General features: G+C 34.8%; 1 protein-coding gene across 6 annotated transcripts in view; it reads right to left on the reverse strand.

The window, feature by feature from the left end:
• The window catches only part of TBC1D5 (TBC1 domain family member 5), a 536,635-nt gene that overhangs the window by 203,832 nt on the left and 306,824 nt on the right, over window positions 1-25,979 (reverse strand). For all 6 annotated transcript variants that reach the window (XM_032860919.1, XM_032860922.1, XM_032860921.1 and 3 more), the window contains 4 exons: window positions 12,523-12,625; window positions 5,128-5,216; window positions 3,579-3,629; window positions 3,416-3,485 (listed from right to left, as the gene is read on the reverse strand). In XM_032860919.1, coding sequence (XP_032716810.1) covers window positions 3,416-3,485; window positions 3,579-3,629; window positions 5,128-5,216; window positions 12,523-12,625 — 313 coding nt within the window. The remainder of the gene's footprint in view (window positions 1-3,415; window positions 3,486-3,578; window positions 3,630-5,127; window positions 5,217-12,522; window positions 12,626-25,979) is intronic.

Below are 25,979 nucleotides of genomic sequence, written 5' to 3' on the forward strand. Positions count from 1 at the left end.
TTCTCTGGTTCCTAAACCATGAGATCTGTAAAAGGAACATCATCTTATCATCACTGGACCACATTCAGGGGCACAAAATAAAGAAAGTAAAGCTCTTGCCATTGTAGTCTGGAGAGGAAGACTATACAGAAAAAAAAATGTAGAAATCCGCATAAGATCAATGACTAATAAGGCTCATAGAAAGAAAGAGGAGAGGAGGGGCATGAGATAGCATTAGGAAAACTTTGCTGGAAGAGGTTCCATCTATCTTTCCAGGATATAAAGTCTTAAAAAGAGATGTAGTCCTTAGTACTTGCTACAGTGTCTACACCAGCATCTTCAGGTCTGAGGAACGTAAGACCATACTGATTTTTTATGGCTCAATTAGTTTCTGCTAATTTATATAAATAGGAGGAAAAGATACCTCTGCGTTGTGGTCATTTATTATAAAAATAGTAAAACCAGGATACTATTTTCTGGTTTTATAGTATCAAGTATTCTCTTCAAATGACAGGATGCTGTAATTTAAAAAAAAAATTAATTCTTGCTCAAATTTTTTCCTACTGATATAAAATTAAAATAATTTGGGGGAGTTCATGTTAACTGTAAGACACCATTCACATTCAAGAGACAGTGTTTACTCTGAAGCCAACTTTCCTTTAAAAATGAACAACTCAACTTTTTGCTTATTTTAGTTACGTAGTTTTTCTTTACTGAAGAACGTTGTGCGGCTGAATACCATACTCTGTGGGATGAAGGCACTGAGCTCAGGTAGGGTTTCTAACAACCAGGTGGGAAACAGATCACTATACCTAGTCATCTTCTAAGGGTCTTGAATAAACACTCTTCTGTAGAGATACAATCACTGGCTTTGGAGAGAGCGAATCCTAAATTAACCTGTTAAAAAGGTTTAATTTAATGAAATCATGTAATCCATTTCCAGGTTGAAGAGAATGAGTTGTCACTAAATCAACAGCCTATGTGGTTCATTTATCAAATACTAAATGGAGACTCATGTGTAGCTTAAGAACTACAGACTTACATAAACTGTAGTTTGAAAAGATTTCCCCTGTGCTCATAGTGCCAGTCCACAAACTGTTATAAGGATTCAGCGAGATAATTCTACACCACTATGTAAAGCAACACACTGCTTTCTTCATGAAGAAAGTCTTATGATGGGAAGGATGTCTGCTGACCTAGGCAGCACGCACAGTGATAGAACTGAATTGTCAAGGGAACTACAAGAACTTAAAGAGAGTAGTATATTCATTTCTCAAACTTCTTTTAAGAAAGGTGACAGAATCAAGACATAGAATAAAAAGAGGAGGATGAAAGAGGGATTCACTACATATGCTTTATAGAAATGTATTATTCATTGATATATGCAAGTAACATAAATGTTCAGAGGTCACATCTATGTGTTTTTTCTTGATAAAATGAATAAATATCCTTTTTTATGCTGTCTCAGCCATTTTCACGAACTTGACTCAGTGATATCAACATGAATGGGTAAAACTGAAAATTAGTAATGCTCACATCTTTATCATTTGCTTTTGTAGATACTGTGAATCAGTTATAAAATACAAAATGACCACTGCATAAAAAGATCATGTTTTTATTTAAATGTATTCAAATACTTTTTGCTCAAAATTTTGATTTTTCACGTAAGTCTATGACTTCATCAATCGCCTACCAAGAACAAATATAAAGTAATTGTTCTAAAACATGGCAGTTCATCAAATATGCTTATAAGTTTTACCTCTACTAACCCTTACCGAATGTAACATGTTGATATATTACAAAGACTTTATTACCTAGGTTGAAGATCAGCAAATTTTCTCTGTAAAGGCCAGATAGTAAATATTTTAGGCTTTATAGGTCATATAGTTTGTGCTGAAACTACTTAACTTTGTAATGAGCCATTATAATGAGCAAGCAGCGATAGACAATAAGGACACAAACAGGCATGGCTATTTCCCAATAAAACTTTTTTATGAACATGGAAATTTGAATTCCATATAATTTTCATATGCTACAAAATATTATTCTTCTTTTCATAGTTTTTTAGCCATTTAATAATGTAAAAGCCATGCTTAATTCCCAAGCTGTATAAAAACAGCTGGCAGGCCAAATTGGCCTGCCGGCAGTAGTCTGCCCTGATGTAGACCAAAGGCATAAAACACATTAGTTATCCATTTCATTTTTTAAGAGATGGAATAAGTGACAGAATAATATATGGTTTCTAAGCAGAATGCAATCAATTGTACCAATATAAAATAAATTAATCATATGGAAAAAATATACCAAAAACTCTTAATGACATCCCTTGCCAGAATAATTGGCAATTTTTCTAATATTGCATAATAATAATGAAAACACTATATGATCTCTAAGTTAGCATATATGTTTGTTTAAAATGTCAGTTAACTCAGTAATTCCACTCCTAGAGAAATGCCAAGAGCATTGAAAACATATGTAGACATGAAGTTTGTACACAAATATTCACAGAAACATTATTCTTAATAACCAAAAAGTGAAAAAACCCAAATGTCCATCAACTGATGTATGGATAAACAAAATGTGGTATATCCACACGGTGAAATATTATTTGGTCACGAAAAGGAGTGAAGTACTGATGTATGCTACAACAGGAATGAACACCAAAAACATCATGCTAAGTGAAAGGAGTCAGTCACAGAAGGCAACATATTATATGGTTCCATTCATAGGAAATGTTCCGAATAGGCATGTTCATAGAAAGGAGAAGTACATTAGTGACGCCAGCGACTCTGGGAAATGGAGGGAATGCAGAGTGACACCTAATGAGTATGAGATTTCCTTTTGGGGTGATGAAAATATTTTTGAATCAGGTAATAGCGACATTTGCATAATCTTGTGAATATACTAAAAACTACTAAATTGTACACTTTAAAGGTGAATGGTATGGCATATCAATTATAACACATAATAAAAATTACAGTTAAAAAAAGTAAGAGAGAGTAAATGATAAATGATGGTATTGAAGCTAAATGTGTAAATTCTGTAGTGACGTATTAGTAAAAATAAGATAGCCTATTTCATACAGAGTTTGTCTATGCACTTCAGTAACAAAATGTCTATCAACTCACACGTGTAGCAACAGATCAGGCAGAAAAATGTACCTGTCATTCAAAATTTGTAATAATTTTTCAAGTCAGAAGCTCTATTGCACAGATAATATACATATAAAATAAAATTCCCGTTTACATGAAATTTTTTATTTTACCTTTATATACCTGCCAATATTATTAGCAATATGGCTTAGATCCCCAATTCAATCTTATTCCATAGATTTTTAAATTTGGGGGTTTTTTAATAGTAATAATTAGATGTTCCTACTTATTGAAATCATTTGTTCCCTCAAATATATTGAAAAGATCTGTACTGTAACACTTACCTTTTGACCATCATGCTCAAAAGTAGAAAACCAAGGTTCAGCAGTTTCCATAAGCTGTGAGAACATTGCACTAAAAATTAGAAAAATAATACAGTACTAACGTTAAACCCTCACTGAAGTAGAGATGGTATAAAAAATTAGAATAGGAAGTTTTTGTACTTACTAGGCATCATGTTCCAGATACTCAGGGTTCAAAAGAGTTTTCATTTCCTCACTTAAAAAAAGCAATACAAATAATCAAAATGTATAATTTCTTAGTAAAAGGGTACGCAAAAGTTGCCTTATTCTATACTCATAAGCCAATTTTCATACAGTGTGCAAATGAAAAATCATCCCTTCTAAATAAAAAAGCAATTTCATTAATAAATGAAATCTTTTCTTTCTATAAAGATCAAAAACAAATTAGGTGCCTTGTCTATACCACAATGAACTATCTAATTACTCCAAATAACCACTACAAAATGTGACAATATATTCCTTGAATGTGCCTGATCTAGAATAAATTGATTACGCCACAATCTGTCACTTGTTTTCCAAAATAAAACACTTATTTACCGGTCAAATATATCCTATCAGAATATTATTTTCTTTCAATGGCTTCTATTTTTATTATATTTTAACATCCATTAATTAGCGATAATACCTCTTTCAAATCTATTTTAGTGTTGCTTTTACCTTTCAATGGCTTGAAAAGTGCCAAAACAGCATGTCCAACTTATTTAAAAGCAATTTTCAATTATCTATACTTTCCTGTGAAGCATATTGTACACACAAGCTTTTAAGAAGATAAAACTAGCATGAAAACAGGATCCCAGGACTAACTTCATCCTTACCATACTTTAGAATAACTGAAGAAAGGGTAATTAAGATATGGTTACTCTAGTCAAATGCACAAACTCATATTTGTATAATTAGAGAAACTCAAGAGAAACTAGGAAATACTAATCTATAATATAGTAAACAAAGGTTAATTTAACAAAGGCTCTAATTTATGCTTAGCAAAATGGATGGCTATATTTGATTAATAATTGTAGAGATAAATACATAAAATGTTATGTGTTAATTTTTTATGTTCTGCACATAGACGGGTTAACCAATGGAATACTTTTTGACAAAGTTTTATCATCTCACAGTCTCTAGTCCCAAGTTACTGGCTGGCTGCCTCTCTGGGCCCTCAGTTACTGCATCTGAAGTAGAAATAAATTCTATAAATTAGCCTAAGTTAAATATAATTACCAAAGTTACTTGCTGTAAAGAATAAATTAATGTATCTCAAAAACATGACAAGTTATTTTTGTTTATTTACAAGACGGGGGTTCATGACCTGAACTCAGTGAAACCTCGTGGGGAGAAAGGATCTCACAGACAAGGTTTTCATACAACCAACAGTGAAAGAATCATTAGAGGATGGTATATATGAATATCATCAGTCATTAACACTTTGCCGTCTTAACAAAAATTTCCTCTTCTTGATCCATTAGTTATATACCTTCCTTTGGCACAGATCTAAGATTTTCAAAGACATTTATGATTCCAAATTTGTCCCATAGCTGAACCAGAACTACAACTATTATGTGGAATTAACAATCAGCCACATGAAACACAACCAAATGTTTATAATTTACAAAAGTACCTTCAATATAAAAGATTCTGAGGTTAAAATGATTACAGCAAGGCTGAAAAAAAGAGAAGGAGCTCACATAAAAACTTGCCTTGGTTGGGCAGACTCACTGGCATGAAGAAAAGCTTGGTGGTCACAGTGGAGGATAAAGACTATAGGTGCTAACAGCTCGTGCATTCCCTGAAACATAAGAGCAGGAGAAATGAGAGGGGGAGGATGCTGAGGGTCCACCAGTGGACAGAATAGGCTCAGTTAAACGCTTCTTCAACTGATCCTCACCACCAACATTTCCATATTTCGTTGAAATGCATAAAATGAAAAGCTACAAAATGAGATTTTATTTACTTTTAGAATTTGATTCCAATTCAACCACAGCACAAATTCTTCTTTAAAACATGGAGAGCAGTTCTCTTTTAAATGACACAACAAACAATAAATTGGCATGGTAGACAACCTTGCACCTGTCAGTTGCTTCACGATCTGTACTCATAAATATGAATTTCATTTATGCAAATTATAATCATGAGCTACAGTGTAAAGATCTGCAGTAAGAAGGGCAACTAAGAACTGTAGACCTAAGGAAATTACATCCAATGTTTTCATTATATAATGGCTCAAAATTAGGATGTCTGTAGATTTAGGAAGAGCTGAAGTCAGCTAGCTGGAAATGTTGGATAATAAAAGAAACAATCTTTAGCAGGTATAACAGCAAACAGTTTTCAAAGTATGATTTCAACATCTTTAATCTGAAAACTACCATAGTTTTTTTTTTCCCCTGTCTACTTCAACTATAAGGTTACTGTTCAATTTATTTAGTGAATTCACCGATTATATATTTTTTCCTTACATTGGTGCTCACCTGTGGATTACACAAATAAGCACAGAAGCAAAAAACTACATTGGTTACTAAGTTGTCTCTAAAAAAACATTATAAAAATTCATTATTTATCCATTATTGTAGAGAATAAGGCATTCCACATTAGTAATCTGCCTTGTTAACTACAAGATTTTTTCCCCCTTAAGCATCAGAGAACAGGTTTTAGCAAGTTAAAAATAGATTATAATCTTTTCTGCCTCTTAAAGTAAGTAAATTATATTTTCCTTTTGCTTAATAACTATGGATGATCTTTAATTTTAAAAAAAATAATACAAAATACCACCTTAATAAGAAATTTTAAAAAATATGGAAGCAAAGACAAGACAGAGTTTCATGGGTGGAAGTAGTGACTTCCCATGATGGAAGGGCAGACACACAACTTTCTGTACATTCTAGAAGTACCACGCCATTCTTAAAAGCTAGTCATCATCACAAAATAATATCAAAGTAAACTCTATCAGAGTTCATTTCTAAGCTACCACTAGACTTGAATTAGGACTCACTGACATTTGTATAAAATAATTTGTGACACACCGACAGCTTTCTGGTGATTAAGACAAATTACCGCACACCACTTCAATCTTTTTAAGTAACCATTTCCTTACTAAACAAACTTTGAGAGGACTATTTGACTATCCCTTAGAGGAACACAGGAGAGACACAGAAAAAATGGAATTAAGTGCTCAGTATGCTTTAAAATCATCATGAGGTATTTATTCTTCTGGAATAATCTCTAATTATTCCAAAAACCAAGTGCCATAATTTAATGATCAAAGTAATAGCAAACTGCTGTAAGAATTACTATAGATACAGAAAAGAAAAAAAAAAAAAGGACAAGGAGAAAGGAAGGAAGAAATGGGAGGGAGGGAGGAAGGAAGGCCAGGCTGACCAAAAGAAAGAAATATTAAAAACTAAATTAAAAATTAGGTATCTTTGTGGTAATCTTTTTGCCTTTTTCTGTGACTTCCTCAGGATAAAGTCCCTAGAAGCAGAATTTCTGGGTCAGTGAGTAAAGAAACTGGTTAAAGTTTCTTATATATACAATTAAGCTGCCCTTCAGAAAGAATTCCCTCACTTTAGGGCATAAAAATTGCCACTTCACACATCTTAACTTGTACTGTTTTGTTTTGTTTATGTTTTTTGAAATCCTATAAAACTTCATAGTCAAACAGTTATTTCACCCTATTTAAATGCTAGTCAGACTGACAAAAAATTTTATTGGTCATTATCATTTAATGAATTGCCCATTTTCTCCTAATAAAGAGTTCCCTTTTTCCTGATAATTTGTTACAGTTCTTCACCAATTCAGGATATTAACCTGTAGTCATTTTTATTATACCTTCCCACGTTTATCATTTGTTTTTTAATTGGGAGATCCTATGTCATCATGAAGCTCCATACTTTAAAACTATCAGATCAATACATCATCCTTCATGGCTTCTTGTTTTATTTTCATGCCTAAAAAGGCCTTCCTTATATGGAGATTAGGTGAGTACATAGTTTTCTTTATTATAGCTAATTCTTAACTGATCTGGCATTTAGTTTTGTCCTGAAAAATAAACTTGTATTTCTCTCTGCAAAAGAGTTCAACTAATTACTGAATAATCCATCTTCTCCTAAGAGTTTTGAGATGTTGTCTTTACCATATACTGAATAGTTTGTGCTGGTTTTTTCTCGACTTTTATTGGTATTCCATTGGTTTGTACATTCTTTTTAAAATAATTATTTTTTTATTATGTTATGTTAGTCACCATACAGCACATCATTAGTTTTTGATGTAGTGTTCCAAGATTCATTGTTTACGTATAACATCCGGGGCTCCATGCAGTACGTGGTTTGTACATTCTTTTTTTTTTTTTTTAAAGATTTTATTTATTGATTTGACAGAGAGAGATCACAAGTAGACAGAGAGGCAGGCAGAGAGAGAGAGAGGAAAGCAGGCTCCCTGCTGAGCAGAGAGCCCGATGCGGGACTCGATCCCAGGACCCTGAGATCATGACCTGAGCCGAAGGCAGCGGCTTAACCCACTGAGCCACCCAGGCGCCCTGGTTTGTACATTCTTAACAAGACCTTTACTACTTTAATGACTTCAACTGTAAAATATTCTATTCTTCCATATTTTCTATTCTTTTTCTCAAAATTATCTTGCCTGTCCTAATTTAATTAGAAGGTAAACTTTAGTGTCATTTAAATAAAAGGCTAAACAAAATACTGCAATTTTATTGGCACCACATTAAAATTAACTTGAAGAAAATAGATAGTTTAAAGAATAACAGACTTTCCAACCCAAGAATTTGTAAACTGCTAAGTTTCTACTAGGTTTTTGCTGTTGCTGTGGCGGTGATCTTCTCATTGGGTCTTTTCCCCCTCTATGTAATTGTCTAACTAATGGCTGCATTTTAAGAATCAGTTCTTGCCTAAGTGCATCTTCCCACCCTCTTTACATTTTCTCTTCCCTCTAGTTTCTGCAATACTATTCTCTCCAGATTCTCAGTTGCTCAGGCATCACTCACCTTCAAGTTCCTATGTCAAAAATTAACAACTACCTATGATAATGCTGAGAACATAAGAGTGAATGAAGTGAGCAAGTTTCTAACCATTATGGAGCTTGCAGTCTAGAGAGCAAGACATACAATAAAATGAGCACAGAAGTGACTAGAAACTGTGGTAAGTTTTTAATTAGAAACTGTGATATGTGTTTATTTGTAGATTAAAAAAAAATCCAGTTCCTACTACAGGTTTAGCACATAGAAGGTACTCACTCCATGGTGACTGATTAAACATCTACCTCTCCATATAGCAGTGTATTGGTAAATGTTGAACTACAATATGAAAAATGAAATAGAGTAACATTAAATCATATTTCAAATCAATAAATAAGGGTGCTCTGTGTATAATGAAAATTTAGAGTCCCCTGGATATCATTAAGACAACCTTTTTTACAAATTCACTGTTGACTTCCAACTAAACTGGAGACATTTCCTCAATTAGACTTGGAAGAGATTGTTAGTTTGACTCTTAATTCTAGACTAGCAAAACCTGATTAATAATTACAAATGGCAAGTGTATGAACATCTTTATAGGAAAAGAGAACCATTTAGAAAGAATCATCATAAATTCAATATGCTGTAAATTCGACAAAGCAAAATAAAACATAATAGATTGCCAGTATACTTATTGGTTCCCAAAATGTGTATTTTGCTGGCATTTACACCATCAGCATTTCTGCTTGCTTAAAGCCTTTATCCCTGCTGGATCGTTAGTAGTCACTGTACTCCAAACTCATGCCAGTTGAAAATAAAGGTAACGAAGTTTTCTTCATCAACAGCCTGTAGGCTCACAAAATTGAACCTGTTCTTTTATCTGCCTGTGTTCATTTAGCCCACCAAGCAGTCTTTATTAAAGCTGAGGCATCAGGCAGTCAAAGTTCATTAATACCATTTATATAATCTCTGCAGTTTCAATTAACTCAGCAAGACATTCTACTACATGATAACAGTCTCATTAATTCAATAAAATCCCATAACTATTAACAATATGGTCGATGTTAAACGGGGTGTCACCTAGTACAAAATAATAGCTTTAACAGCTTGTGATGAAACTCAAGGTTTTTTTCTTAAATTTGATCTGGCTAAATATTCAGTCCTTCTTTAGCAAGGTATTATTTCTATGTAAAGAATCTATAGGATTTTAAACATGTACAGGGAGTAATTAAATCTTATTAAGGGACTCCCAAGAGTATGTTAATGATACTTTCTTATTCAGTAATTGACTTTGTCTAAATTATCAAGAATCTGACCTTCCCTATTCCTGCCTCGTCTTTCTTATAAATGCAGAGGCCCACACACATCACTAATGTTCGAGTGCAGTTATTATGTTTTTATCCCTTGTCTGTGGAATTTGTTTCCATTATTATAACACTTCCTTATTTGACTTTTTTCTTTCTCTAAAGAAGAATGTGTAACTTGGGATAATTTTATTCTGACTTGGTTTGCTATCACTAAATCTTCTACTGTGAGGTATTTTCAAATATTGGAAAGAAGAAAGGGCACAACGAAGAGATAAGCTTGATGACAGAAGCCAACACAATGAGGAGAGAACAGAAAAACAGAAAGGAGTCTGAACTACTGGAATAACTAATGCTGCAGAACCATTTTGCCCTTAGACTTCTTGCAAAGCGTGTTAGCAACATCCTTTGAGTTCAAGTCATTCTGAATGGGATTCTCTGTTATTTGCTTCCAAAAGTCCTACACTGATATTTACTTTCTCCCAGTCTTCTTTTTGGTTTCTTTGTTTTTGCTCTTTGAACTTTTTATCTGACTTCTGGAGAGTCTATCTGGCTTGGAAAGGTCTTTCCAATCCTGCGATTATAAACAATTCCCCCACATTTTTTACAATATTTCATTTAAAAATTTCAGTTTTCATATTTATATCTTTATGCCACCTGGAATTTATTCTTCAATAAAGGTATAATTTAATCTTTTTTCTATATGGAAAGTCACATATGGCAAGTCAATATCCTTTTCTCCCATTAAAGGAAAATATCCTATCTTATCATATTAAGAATTCATATACAACTGGACCCGTTCTTAGTTTGTTCCACTGATCCATGTTGATTCCCATACTAATGTCATATTAGCTTGATCACAGAATGTTTACAAAGTTTTCATACCTCCCTTTGCCATTCTCCCCTTGCCTTACATTCTGAAGCAACTCTAACATATTTAATAATGATAATAATAGTAAATCCACCATAAAGACCAACAAGAACTCTTAATGATCACTATGTGTTTTTAACTCTACAAAGTCAATACTATTATTGTCCTCATCTTACTGACAGTAAAACTAAGATTTAGAAAATTTAAGTAAGTAAATTGTCCAGGATATGTAGCTAGCAAACGTTTGAGCTGAGATTTAAATAACAGATTTAAGCCCAGACCCAGTGCTCTTAACCCCTAAGCTGTATTATCTCCATTAAAATTATGGTAAAGCTTTTTGGCACTAAATTTAAAATGACTATGTCCAATTTTTAAAAAATCATCTCTCTCTCTCTCTGATTATCACTGGAATGATAATACATTTACATATTAATTTGGGAAGAAGTAATATTTCATGCCTTCCCATCTACAAACATACAACCACTTTCCTGTTTATTCAACTCTTGCTTTACGTCCTTCAATAACATTTATAGTTTTCTTCACATATCTTTTGCATCTATATTGTTATATTTATTTCAAGGCATTTTAAAGTTTTGGTCATCATTATGAATGGGATATATTTTTTCCATCTTCCATTCTAAAAGTGATAATCACCATGTAATTAACATGAAGGCATATTACTAGTATTAAAAAGTAAGATAAAATTAGTTCCCTTGGGTATTCTATGTATATAATAACAAATACATTATTTAGGACAACTGGAATATGACTTGGCTTATTATCTTTACTTTCTTAAATTTTATTTAAATTCAATTAATTAACATATGGTATATTATTAGTTTCAGAGGTAGAGCTCAGTGACTCATCAGTACTTTATTATCTTTAAACTCATCAAGTATATTTCGAATTAAATACATTACTCTAAGGGTGCCTGGGTGGCTCAGTCAGAAGAGTGTGTGACTCCTGATTCCAGGGTTGTGAGTTGGATCCCCATGCTGAGTGTAAGATTACTTAAATAAACTTAAAAATACATATATATATACATATATATATATATATATATATGTATATATATATACACACACACACACACATTGCTCTAGCCAAACAGGTGTTTTCTGTTATATTACATTGAAGTTAGAAAGTGATCAGTTGGACATACATTGAAAACTTTTGATTGTTAGAGAATTTATTAATTTGATTTAAATTCCCACTTACTATACATTTTGAGAAATATATAAAGTATCCAACTTTTCTCCCTCTCCGACTCCCATTTGTGTTCCCTCTCTCGCTGTGTCTCAGACAAATAAATAAGTAAAACCTTTAAAAAAAAATCCAACTTTTGTATTTTTATTGGAATACCATAAGCTTAAGTAGAAACCTAGATACTTCTTTATATATTAAATAATGTACATTTCAATGAAAGCAAAACATAATCCAACAATCTTAATCTTCTTTCCTTTAGTAATGGGATAAATATCTGGGTACTAAAGAATATCATAAATTTCAAAAAATTTGGAGGAACTTTCCGAAGTTATAGCTCCAGTAAATCTTAAAAGAGAAGAAGGACACTTGATTATTTTTTACACAGCATGTCACATATTTATAAATGCTGTATTTAGAAACAATATTTATACATACAACTCTGAAAAGTTTTATTACTAGATTGGCTTCAAAGATGCTGTTTATAAACAAACTCCCAAAAGTTGAAAGAAAAGATTGAACGCCTTATAGAAGACAATTTGGTGGAATGTCTTATAATAAGGAAGAAGCATATGTGCTTCAATGAGCTTACTTTTCTCACCATGCAGCTGACAAGCAGCTCTTTGATTGCTTTACTATTATGATACAACTTTGGATACAATAAAGGCTACATTATTGCTCTATCATTTGTCAAGCTGTATAGAAAATTTTGAGTCAATGGATGCCACCTGTACGATATTTTCATTACCTGTTTATAAAGCAACTGCTCGTTTTCTCTAGCATAACAGAAAAGAACATCTGTAAGAATTTTTCTCACATTTTCTTGTTGGAAAAACTGCATTTCAGGAAACCTGAAGAAAGAAAACAGGATTAAAACTGACTAGCAGAATTCTAAGAATTACCTTCAAACTCTCATGTTTAAGAAGTGTCAAAGGCTACTTTTAGGTGTTAGTACAAGTGTGTATTTACCATGCAACTAGCTTATGCTACTGGTGGGACTGATAGGGTAAGAGAAAAGGGGTGAGAAAAGGGAAATTATTCTATGACAGATGGAAATTATACCTTTCAACACCTAAATATTTCTTTTTTTTAATTTTATTTTTTATAAACATATATTTTTTTCCCCAGGGGTACAGGTCTGTGAGTTGCCAGGTTTACACACTTCACAGCACTCACCATAGTACATACCCTCCCCAATGTCCATAACCCCACCCCCCCTCCTAACCCCCCTCCCCCCAGCAACCCTCAGTTTGTTTTGTCAAAACCTAAATATTTCAAATGTCTCCATGTATTTAAAGTCCTCACACAGTGGATATGACAGTTTTTAAGCAAAATGAATCATGGCCTATATATTTGGGGTGTAGGATAACTTTGTTTTAGCCCATTTAGTTTTTAGGACTAGAATGTAATTTTGGATGCACCAGCTTTTGAAGAAATCATTATATTTTTTTAATGCCAGTATTAGGATTTAAATTATTATACATGACCACGCTGTTAGTTTGTCTGATTAAAATGTTGACTTCAAATGGAACAAGTTAGTCAGTATTGCTTAAACGCTCTCCAGATCAAAAATTCTACCAGGCGCTTTGAGGTAATGCGAAATAGAAAAAGGGCACAGTATCCACTTGAAAGGAGATTACATAGTTGTTGGTTTTTTAGTTTAGTTTTTTTTTTTTTTTTTTAAGATTTCATCTATTTATTTGACAGAGAGATAGAGCCAGAGAGCATGGGGCAGGGAGCGCAGGGGAAATGGCAGAGGGAGAGGGAGAAGGAGGCTTCCCGCTGAGTGGGGAGCCCCACAAGGAGCTCGATCCCTGGACCCTGAGATCATGTCTGGAGCTGAAAGCAGAGACATTTAACTGACTGAACCACTCAGGTGGCCCTACATAGTTGTTTCTAGTGAAAGAATATACAATTCTAACAATCCAAAGAACAAATACATAGCAATTTAATACAAAATGAGTACATAAGGGAAAAAGGAATGTCACCTAGAAGTTAACAGTCAGATAGGTTCAATCACAAAGAGTTTAAACAAGAATTTTTAGGAGAGGAGAAAGAGGAAGATGGCTATATCAATGGTAAAGATAGCCAAATCAGAAAGAGAGATGAAGGCACAGAAGGCAATGAGTGCTCCAAGTGTATGGCACAGTAGGGCAATCAGTATGGAGAAACAGAAGTCCTTTCATGAAGTACTGCCAGTCCAAAGCAGGATGACGAGAAAGGAGAAAAGGTGGGACAGGTCTGGAAAGAGCTCGGAATTGCTGAATCTACAAACAAAGAAAAACCAACCAAGTGACTCTACATTTTTGAATAGGTAAGTAAAAAAAAAATAATATTTGAGTAACTCTAAGTGGAAATAAGCCTTGGAAGAGGAGAGATTACAGGAAGGAACAAGATGGCATTATGATGAAGTGAAGTGGAAAAAATCACAACCCTGAGAAGAAAAGCCTGCATTCAAATTCATGTTGCATAATTACTAGCTACATAATCTTAAGTAAGTGATTGCTTAACTTCCCCGCCCATTAAGTGGAGGGAATAATACTGATTTTGTGATCAAGATGAGATCATGTTAAAGCACCAAGAACAGTGCCTGGCAAGCAGTAAATGTGCAGGAACAGAGGTCATTAATAGTCTTTGAGTATTGGTACTTTAGGGGATAAATAAGTGAATTAGGTGGCTTTGGGGAGGCTGAAGAGGAAGAGTACCTAAACCATGGAAGGACAGGGCATTATCAAAACAGAAAAATACTGCTTAATGAGTCTTTTAAAGAGCAAAAATGGCTGTTTTACTTCAGACTGTAATGGCTAACTAACTTGCTCTGGAGACTTCAGCTGTTTGATGCTTCATTCTGATCCTTTTCTTGCTCCCTGTGAGAGTTAATGACTTTCTCCCCAGTCTAGGCTGGGCTCCCGGGTTAACTATGCAAGTGGTTTGTGAAGCATCTCGTTTCTGGTCCTAATTTTTATAATAAATTGAAGCCTATTTTATCTTCATCTGTTCATGTGACTTTCGCTTGAAATTCCCTTGGATGTGCAAATGTCCCCAAACACATATATTTGGTTTTATCTCTAGCAAAGAAGACCTCTTTCTTGGATTGCCAGTAATAAACAACCCATGGATTTGAGCGAGATGACCTCATATTTCTCCATGAATCTTAATGTGATGACCCCTCCAGATAGTTTCTACTCAGGCAAGGGAGTGTGAGTAGGCATAAATGACCTTAGCTCCCCAAAAAGAGAAAAACTAACCTGAAAGTAGATTCAGAGCAAGAATATTATATCATAGAAGCCAAAGGTGTTCCAGAAAGATGTCAAATGCACAGAACCAGGGAAGAAATAAAACCTCTCTTTAAATGACTTCTTTGGGACAAAAGAGAGTTGATAAAGCCCTTAGAAGTCAAATATCCCAAACTAAAGTAATCAGGATGAAAGACAGGTAAGCAGTTAAATTGCTAAAGAGAAACTTCTTGGGAAAATTTAGTCACTAAGGTAAAAACAGATTAATCCTTTGGAGAAGTGAAATTGTTTCTCCTTCTTCCTCATTAGATGACTTAAATCTAGCCTTATCTGTTTTTTTTTTTTTTAAATTGAGGTATAATTGACATACATTATATTAGTTTCAGGTGTAAAACATAATGATATGATATTTGTATACACTGCGAAACGATCATCACAATAAGTCTAGATACCATCCTCACCATGTCTTTAAGTAGGATTCTTGCCCCATAATTTAGATCACATGGCTTAAATGATTTTGCACATCCCCTCCATTAACTATTCTTTGAAAATTTTCCATGCACACCAGCACAACCAAATTTTGCGTAGCTGATGCAATCTGAACTGATTATGCAAGAAAGTACTAAAAACTGCAACATCCACTTTGTAACAAATACCATGTACTATATAGTAAGAGTTTAATACCTAACTACTAAAAATGTAAATTATATTACATACCAATTCATAGTTTCATTTAAATGCATACTAACCACTTGCAAGATTAAAAACAAGAGAGCTACAAGAATTAAATTGCAGGTAGATAATTTAAATTACCCACTTTTAGCAAATACCCAATCAACTAAAAATGTGTATTAGGCAGACATAGCATATCTACGCAACAGCACACTATCTACAACACTACTCTACAACCCTAAAGTGCCAATTTGTGAAGTTTCATGATACCCTCTTTTTTAGAGAAGTATGACTTGCTCTCTAAATTCTGATGGTTTCACAGCATCAAATAAAGTAAGGCAGAAAGACAGAAAAGTTTTTTAAAACGGTATAAAAGTTTACACTACTTAAGAAGCTGGAAAAAGAATTTATATTCAGAGAAGTTTTAAGCTGAAGAAGTCTTTGGAGATTAGCCAGTCTAAGTCAGATGGTCACAAGTAAGGATTCTGCAGCAGAGAGATGCACACCTGCCCCCACATACCTGGGTGGTTAGGGCAGCAGTACTTCCCCACTGCTTCGCTCATCAATTATAAGTGAGTCAGACATACACATTTAAGTAAAATTGCATGAGTTCAGAGTTACCAAGAAGAACTATGTCATGAGGTTGATGAATACACCTGAATAACAACATATTTCCCACAACAAATACTTGGTTGTCTTATTGTTAGGCTTCACACCAGAAGATGTACCATCTACATGGATCAGAAATAAGGGAGAAAAGTACAGTGAGTAGTTTTTCTAGGAACTGTAATAATTAGTTTGGGTTTTTAAAAAAAGATTTTATTTATTTACCTAGTTGAGAAAGAGGTGGGGGGAAGGGGGAGGAGCACAGGGAAAAGGACAAGGAGATTCCATGCCTAGCACAGAGCTGGATGAGGGGCCTGATCTGGGGCCCCCCACAACACTGAGATCACGACTGGAGCTGAAACCAAGAGTTTGATGCTCAACCGACTGAGACCCAGGCCCCCCAGTAATAATCAGTTTTTAATGATATGTTTTCTGTTTCAAAATAGCTTCCCTGCCATCCATTACATGTTTTTGTTTGTTTGTTTTATTTTTTAACCCCGGGCCATCTGGTATTGACTGAGGATAGGTAAAGTAATTTGAACACCATGGGGCAAATTTACTTCTGAAACAATAATGAAAATCACAGAATATAGACCCAAGCAGGCCTCAATGTAAATGTTAAGATTTTGAAAATCAATAGTGACTCTACACTTCCATTAAAAAAAAAGAAAGAAATGGTAGTAACTTCCATAAAGATGAGGTAGAGAAAAAAAAACTTGAGTTAAAACTGTGTTAAGTTTATGATTCAAAACAATTATCTGATAGCAAATAAAAGGGAACAAAATTCATATCAAATGGGCCTAAAGATAAATTTTGTTATTATCAGAAAATGGAAGCCCAAGAGAAGAAATTTCTAAATTTGGCCAGAAAATGAAAATGGTAAATAAGTGAGATTGAAACACTGACATAGATAAAAACCAAAGAGAAAGTAATATTTAAGTACTCCATGATGAAATTTAGACAATACAGTCTAAGATTTTTCTTTTTCTTCTTTTTATTTATTTACTTATTTTTACTGTATCCTAGACTTCTTTAAGAACAAAGTAATGAGTGATGTGGGGATTAAAGCAAGAGCATCCTTGAGCTTTACCTTCCCTCCAACTAGTTCCCCCCACCAAACCTCCCTGCCCCCACACCCTTCATGTTCCCAAATCTGTTCTCAGTGAATAAAGAATTTAATCCCAGAGCCCTTGTACAAACCCCAGGTTCTCTTTCCCTAGCCCTCCCCCTTCTTCTGCCCCCCATTCCTGGGATGGGCAAGCACCGCAGTTTGAATGCACAGGATAGCCCAGAGCAGTGACAGACACAGAAGGAAAGGCCTCACCATCAGGGAAAGGGAGTGAGTATCACCATCCCAATTCCTGACCTGCCGGGAGGGGCTTGGAAGCTCAGCAAGGTCCCAAGGCAAACCCAGCAGGGCTGTTCCTCCCAGGAGGTGTCAGAAGCCAGGTGCTTTGCCATGGGGAACAAGGGCACCCCAAACTGGGGACCTAGAAAAATGAGGGCTCTCCAAGGGACTCCAAGATTTTTCTTGATTTTCTTGATGGAAAGAAAAGTAGTATTTCAGTTCCAAGTTAAGAGATCAATATTTAAAATATAGCAGGTTCTCTCCCAAGATGTGTGAAGGAACTTATAATCAGAGAAATTTTACATATTGCAAATTAATACCAAGAGATATAAAACTTTGGTGTATGAGTTTTGTTCTGCATCTTGAAATAACCCAAAATTCACAGGTGTTATAATCTTCATCACAAGATTTAAAAACATTCATTATGGAAAATTCAAACATTTCTAAAGAATAGACATGGTGGACTCAATAAATCCATCACCCAATATCATTACCAACCAGTTCTTGATTCATATATAGTCCTCCCTCAATTCTGTATTTTGAAACAAATCTGAGATGTCACAACTATATCTCTAAAAGGACTCTAAAAACATAACCATATATGATTCTAACACTATAACTAATAAAATAATCCACTGATTAAATCAAATATCCAGGCAATGAGCAAATTCCCCTAATTTTTTTCAGTTTGTTCAAGATCCAAAAAATGCCCATATGCTACAATTTGTTGATGTATCTCTTAAGATTTATTCTTCCCTTCCCTTTCCTCCTCCCTGTCTCTGTCTCTACAATGTATTTGTTAAGGAAGCCAGGTTATTTATTGTGTCGAAACGTCCTACATTCTGAATTTTTCTTATTGTTTCTCTATTTCGTTATTTAACACATTCCTCCTGCTATACAGCCTATAAACTGGTAGTTAGGTCTAGAGAATTCATCAAATTCAAACTTAATTTTCAACAAAATTCTTCATGGGTGGTATGAAGGTTTTAGCATACATTTACAAATTCTTTGACACTTCTGTGAAAAGGTGGAGGAGTCTAAATCCTCTCCATTTGAATGCATGCTGACCTTAGTGACTAGTTTCTCACAAAGTGACGTTGTGACACAACTTCCATCTGGCTCTCTGTGGACACATCCTTGGAACTCCGATATCATGCTGCTAGGCAGTCAAGCAGCTACATGGGAGGGCCATAGGAGGTGTTCTAGTCCCCAGCTGCAGCGAAGGTCTCTGCTGAGAGCCAACTTCAGCAGCCACACGTGGGAGTGAACAAGGCTTCACACGATTTCTAGCCCCCACCCTTCAAGCAGGCTTGGCTAATACCACATGGAACAGAGAGAAACTGTCTGCCTCAGTCTTGCCCAGGTTGTACATTCATCAACAAAATAAATGCTGCTGTTTTATGCTTCGGGGTGGTTTATGATGTAGCAATAGGTATTATGTACTTCCATCAAGATGCATATATTAGCTTATTTATTTTTAGGATGCTAGCAACCACTGATGATCATTGCCTACATCTATCAATTCATTAGAGGTTATAAATAGTAAAACTCTTAATTCTATCATTTTATCTTCATTATCTAAAACACATATATAATAAAAAAAAATTTCCCTTCATCAATTTTTACTTATCCTGAAGTAAAGCCAGCATGATTTTGAAAAATCTTGACTTCCATTACATTTGTCCATGGATACTTGTTACAGACATCTAAATGAATGACAGAATGGCCACTAATTTTGTCACAAAAGTAGTTTACAACAACCAGACTATTCTATGTGCCTTTTGGGTATCTGCCCACGTGACTACAGTATATTGGAATGAATCAGGAAGTAAGGGATGGAGAAAAACCACACAACAACTTTAGAGCCCCAAAAGCCAGGAACCCAGGTGCCTGATGTAAGTTAAATGGAAAGATATTCACCATGGCAGTGATCTGTGATAATACAAACAATTAAGAGAAGTGAGGCAAATTTCTGGGTCATCTATAATGAAGAGTTCCTCAGACAACAAAGAGACCAAAAAAAAAAAAAAAAAAAAAAAAAATCCTAAGCAAAAAAAAGGGTTAAGAAAAGAGTGAAATGATAAAGGGCTTTGTCACTGCATTATAGTACATAATTAGGTAATTAGAAGTATTAAAACAGACAAAGCATTGGGCCCAGATGAATTACTGAAGATGCAAGTATTCAATAAGATGTCCCAGGGGGAAAAATAAAGCCCTTGGTGAAGGTTTATAATCATGCAGTAGGACAGAGAAGCATAGAAGGACTTGTAGGAACAATAACTGATGTTATGCTCATACTTCAAAAACAGAATTTCAAAACAAGCATTCATCCAAAATTTAAAATGAGCTGATGGAAACTCCCTAGAATACTATTAAACACCAAAATAATGATAATACCTTCTTCTGGTTTATTGTTTTATCAAAGAAAAAGTGGAAAATCAAGCAAAAACCATCAAGAGAAGCAATTTCATATAGAATGAAAGCAGGCAGACTTTTTCTTCCTGTGCTCCCTATTTTGGTTGATTTCACCACTGTCCCTATTCAACCAAATATGCTTTCTCGTCTTCGCAGGCACACAGCTGGATTTAATTTCTCAGCTTCTTTCTCAGTGAGCTGTAACACGTGACCAAGTGCTAGCCAATGAAATGAGAGTGGAAGTGAGGTATGACCACAAAATTCAACCCCCACCTCCACTTCAGCAAGGCCCCATACACATTTTTCCTTTCAGCTGGATGGAAGAGAAAAGGTCATCCAGGAGGCTTGGGAAGTTACCTGTGGACGGTGGTGGTTTTAAAAATACATGTGCAAATTCTTAAGAATATAATCCTCTCTTGGATTGCTTGCTCTGGGAGTAGTCTCTGGAGAAAGACACGTAAGCAGCCCTACAGAGAGATGTATGTGGAGAGGAACCAATATGGATCCTCTAGCCCTAGTCAAGCCTCCAGATGACTGCAGCTCCAATTGATATCTGACTGCAATCTCATGAGACTCCTAAGCCAGAACCTTTTGGCTAAGCTGCTCTCCAACTGCTGATACGCAGCAACTATGAAATAAATGATTATTGTTCCAAGTCACTAGGTTTTGGTCAACTTATTATGCAGTTACAGATAACTAACACAGCCTTAAGTACCTGAATCTGGGGTGTTATTAAAAAACCATAAAATACATGGTAGGAGTGTCTATGGGACTGGGCAGAAGCTGGAAGGCCCTTGTATACAGCACCAGAGAAGTATTAATGCACATGAAAAAGGCTGCTGGCAAAAGACAGACTATGAGGAAGCAGCCAGTGAGGGTTTAAATGAAAATAAGGAAAACATTATAGGAAAAATGGGAGGAAGAAGCTTCCTTATAACATAGCGGCAACATGGCAGCCTCTAGTTATACAGAAAATAGAAAATGTACCACATAAGCTGGGTGACCTAGATAAGGAGCTATCCAGGCAGAGTGTTGAAGGTGCTGAGTTATATTTGTACCTATAGTAGAATGAGAAAGGAGAGAAGCAAAAGGAAGAACTACTAAACGTAAAGGTTCTAGGACTTTGAAAATAAAACTTCTCATTCTCATCTTCTCTATTCAGCAAATGATGCTAACATTATTACGACAGTGTTTGTGGGCAAACATCCAATCTAAAACACAATTAAAAAAAAAAAAGTCTAAAGATGAAACCAAGGAAGTGAGTGTAAAATCTTTCGTTAAGATCTCAGAAGGCTCTAAAGTGGTGCCTCAGAGAACCCTGTGTCAGTCAAGATGCCCCGATGCCCTGTGACAACCGAAAAGCACGCCTCACAGAGCTTTTAGCAGTCAGAGGCCAGGGATGGTGCCGCACAGCCTACACAGCACGTGACAGCCTCGCACAACAAAGAATGGGTCCAAGATGTCAATGCTCCCAGGTTGAGAAACTTGGCATTAGAGTATTACCAGCCTAGAGGGCACAAACCATATTTATTTAATCTCTTTCTGAGTAAGACTTACAATAACTCACTGACATTTCCATCTCCTGTTCGCTCCACAGAGTGCTCTGCATACAAAAGGTATTATTCACTTGGTATTTCTCAAACTGAAAAAGTGTTAAGTCTAGGCAAACAACATTAACATAAAATATTACAGAGTTGTGGAAAGATTAGCAGTCCCAGGCATTATTTCCATTTTGGCCATTAACAAATAATATTTTCTTTTCAAATTCTTTTTTAGTTTCAACTTTTCAGGTTTGCAAAATAGAGAGATGTAGTTAGATGACTACCAATAACACAAGTGTCTATTATGGGTGCCAGATACAAGAACTAAGCACTCAAGAAAATCTGAGAGAGAAAACAGACATTTTACAGATGTATTAAAAGGAGATAATTACAATAAAATGTACATAATCTATAAAAGAGTAAAACGGACACTATTTTCCTTATCAGGACCTTCAATTTCCACGGCAGTAGCTAGCACATAATAATTTCTCAAGTAATATTTGTTGGATGAGTGAATAAATCCACAAACCTACAAACAAACTAATGAAAAATAAAAGTGAATCTATGGACTCAGGGACTGGAAGTGGGAAGGTGAAGCAGAAGAAAAGCTGGGCAGAGTTCTGCTGTCACTGTTTCTCCAATTAACAAAGAAAAGAGCAATACAGTTTTCACAGGCCACAAACTGAAGGTGAACACTGATTTTAAAAAGCTTAAAAAAAAAAAAAAGTAGAAATCTGATGTGATGACAATAGAATCCAGCCCAGGAGGACAGCAGAAAATCTCCAAGAGGCCTAACATGGAAGATGGGAGTTTGAAATCACCTTACAAGGGAGATGATGAAACAGAAGGGTTATGATGACAGGAAACAGCAAAGAATGCACCAAGGAGAAAGGGCAGGTGGGGGTGGTGGAGTTTCAGGAGATAGGATGTGTCACCATCTAATAGACATTTTTGTCAAAGCTTCTGTCTAGTTCTCCAACATCCTTAAACAGCAAGTCCTTGACCCTACTACACCCCTGCCTCAAAAACAAAAAACTTTCTACTCATCCCATAAAGGTGAAAAATTAGGGAAAAAATATATAAGGAGATAGACACATGCACTTTAAGTGCAAGATTCTCACAACTGAAAATAGTCTCTATTTTGCAATTTTTCAACAATTAAAACACTTTAAAGTAATTCAAAGCATTTACCCTTAAAGTACTAAGGTAGTTCAGTTCCAAATCTGCACTCAAGTTCTGAAAAGATTCTGTTCTACTACTGAACAGGTTATACCTGGTAGGAATATTTCAGGATGAGCTATTACTTGACCACCCACAGACTTTACTTTTGAACCTTCTTTAATGTGTGAACCCACAACTATATACAGCACTGAAAAACCTGGCTTAATTTAAAACAAGGAGGATCTCAAAAGCAAAACCTCTGGTCGGCAGCTCACGATGATCTATCAGTGCTGCTGCTACATGGAGCCCTGCTTCCAAACTCCAGACATCAGGGGCCTCAGGATGCTAACCAATTGAAGCACCACGACTGTCCGTTCCGCAGCAAACACACCTGCATTTTCACTCAAGCACTACAGAACTTTTTTCAAACTGAAAGAAATCCCACAAATTGGAGTAAATGTGTAGTAAGAACTTGCATGCATAAATGGAATAGAGATGGGAAAAATACATGTTAAAAACAGTACAGGAAAACACACACACACACACACACACACACACACAGGCATGCAACTATAATAAAATATTTTGTTTTTACCTTAAATGTTGTCAAATGAGGCAGGACTACAGGCCATTTGACAAGAATTGTTTCTTGTATTCCTGAAAATCTGTTTTTCCCCTCTTTAATATTTAAGAAACACACACACAGGTTGCCGACAACTCTCAGAGAGCGGCTTGTGTTGTCGTTTTCACTTTCCCGGCTGTGAACAAGTGCATATGTGAGGGCTGGTCGTGCATGCACAAGCATGTACTCTGCCTGCATTAAATAAAATCACAACACAACACCAACTACATCCACTCATTCATGTGTGCCTGCAGTCCACCTCGAGGAGACTGAAAATATAAATACAAGCTGCTATTTTGGTGTGATCACACGAATATGGCAGCTTGTATGGGTTTTTTTTTTTTTCTCTTTAACATTTTAACACTGGGCAGATTGTCTGCATTAACACAAACCAAAATCAATTCTGCTCTGAAACTGCTTGTAAAATCTTCCTTCCCTAAGGAATTTTTTATTTAAGTAAAAAAATGGGCTTGGAGGATTCAGGACATCTTAACTTTGTACAATACGGCAAACAATGCTGGACTAGAGGACTGGCAGTTATTTCTCTCCAAAGGGGAACTTTGGAGAAGACAGACTTTAAGAAAAATTTTAAAAATCAGTAAGTTCACCTTGTTAAATTACTTTTGTGTATCATTAATATAGGAAAGAATTACAAAGTAGTCTAATTTCAAGTTGCCTACTACAATATAAGTTAATAACTAAATTCGACTAAAACTCAGATGAGACTTGTATACTGTAAAAAAAAAATTCACAGAGGTACTCTTAAGGACAGAGGAAGGAAATAAAAATCAAGTATTTAGCATAGACCATATCTAAAAATTCACTACAGATAAAAAATAAAATATAATAAAAAATAGTAAAAATAAATAATAAAATATAATAAAAATAAAAATATAATACAAAATAAAATATCACATACAAATATATAGCAATAAATTATCTATATAACATTGCACAGTAGAACTTTTTATGGTAGAAATGTTCTATATCTGTGTTGTCCCATCCAATAGCCATTAGCACTTGAAATAGGACTACCGTAAATGAAGACTTAATTTTAATTTTGTTTAATTTAAATTTATACAGCTACATGTGCCTGGACAACACACACATCTATAATTTTAAAAGGGAATTTTAACAATTATTAGTGAATCCAAAAAGTACTGAATTACAAGAAAAAACTGAGAAGACAAAGTTTGCTTGTATCAATTATATCTAAAGCTTGATCCACATATAAACTATAACCAAAAGGAAGCATTAACATGAGAAACTTGAGTTCTTAGGGATCCAGCCATATCATGGAGAGTGAAGTAGGAAAGAAGGGCTTTAGCTGAAGAGCGGAGCAGCCTGAGGTGCCGCGGGAATAATCCTACAATAACCAGAAACATAAAGGACCAAGAATTGAAGATGATGACTGCCGTATCCAACAGGCAATCAGATAAACTTTAAATGCAGTCAAAGTTACAGTGATAAGTTAAAGAATTTTAATAATTTAATTCAAGAGAGAGAAAGAATGTATCTGAAGAAAAAGCAATACTGTTTAGCAACAGCTTATTAGTATGTTAACTTGCAAATGGTATTATGTACACTACAAATACACTTTTAGAATAGACCTTGAGAGATCAAATAACAGACTTCCCTGATATCTAAAATGGAAATATTTTCTTCTGAACTTACTATTTCCCATCAGTTTTAAATAATACTATATTTCATTTAATGTTACAGTCTTTGAAGCATGGCAAAATTGGTTCAGAATGGACATTTCAAGCTCTGAATTAGAAATGCTATAAATTAGAAGTTCCTTGATTTACCTTTTGTTTATCAGTTTTTTCAGTAATAAAAATGAGAACAGTAACAACCTCATTAGGCTGACATAAGGAACAATTAATTGAAATGAGCAGAAAACGCTTTGAGGCAAAAAAGGGCTAGTAGAATAAAGGAATATTAAAACTAGTTGAGGAGGAGATAATATTTAATATAGTGACATATTCAGATCAAATAAATTCAATAATGATGGTAACAACACAGCTTATGAGACGAAATTATCTTGTTTAAAGTCAGACTAAAAGGCTAATAACAGTATTTTTTTCAAAGTGTACTTCTGTCTCTGAAGACTAAAAATGTTAAAGACTGTAACTGCTGAAACTAAACAATACGGATCATCAGTGATAAGATTCACAATCAGTGAGCTTTTAGTAAGCATCAACTTGACTCTATAGCGACACAAGAACAAATCAGGTTCATGCTCTCCAAGGGCTGACCAGTAGATCTGAAAGATGAGACCTGGGTCAAACTCTCATACATACTCTTTCCATGACAGCACCAGTTATCTTGCACTGCAACTTTTTTTTTTTGGCTGCTTTCTCTATTAGACTTTGAAATTCTTAAGGGTCCATGCCATATTTATCTTGGCATCTCCAGTGCCTGGCACCCTGAGGAGATTAATATAAATGTACTAAATACATTGGCAGATTGAATACACTGGCAGGTCTAAGTAAATATAGGATGCAACAAAAATAAGTAATATCATCAAAAAGTTATTAAGAAATTCTACTAGAACACAGAATAGGCATAGATTATTTCCAATTGTAAAGACTAGAAGATGTT

Source organism: Lontra canadensis, unplaced genomic scaffold (genome assembly GCF_010015895.1).
Source record: "Lontra canadensis isolate GAN:19392208 unplaced genomic scaffold, GSC_riverotter_1.0 scaffold20, whole genome shotgun sequence".
NCBI classification, from domain to species: domain Eukaryota; kingdom Metazoa; phylum Chordata; class Mammalia; order Carnivora; family Mustelidae; genus Lontra; species Lontra canadensis.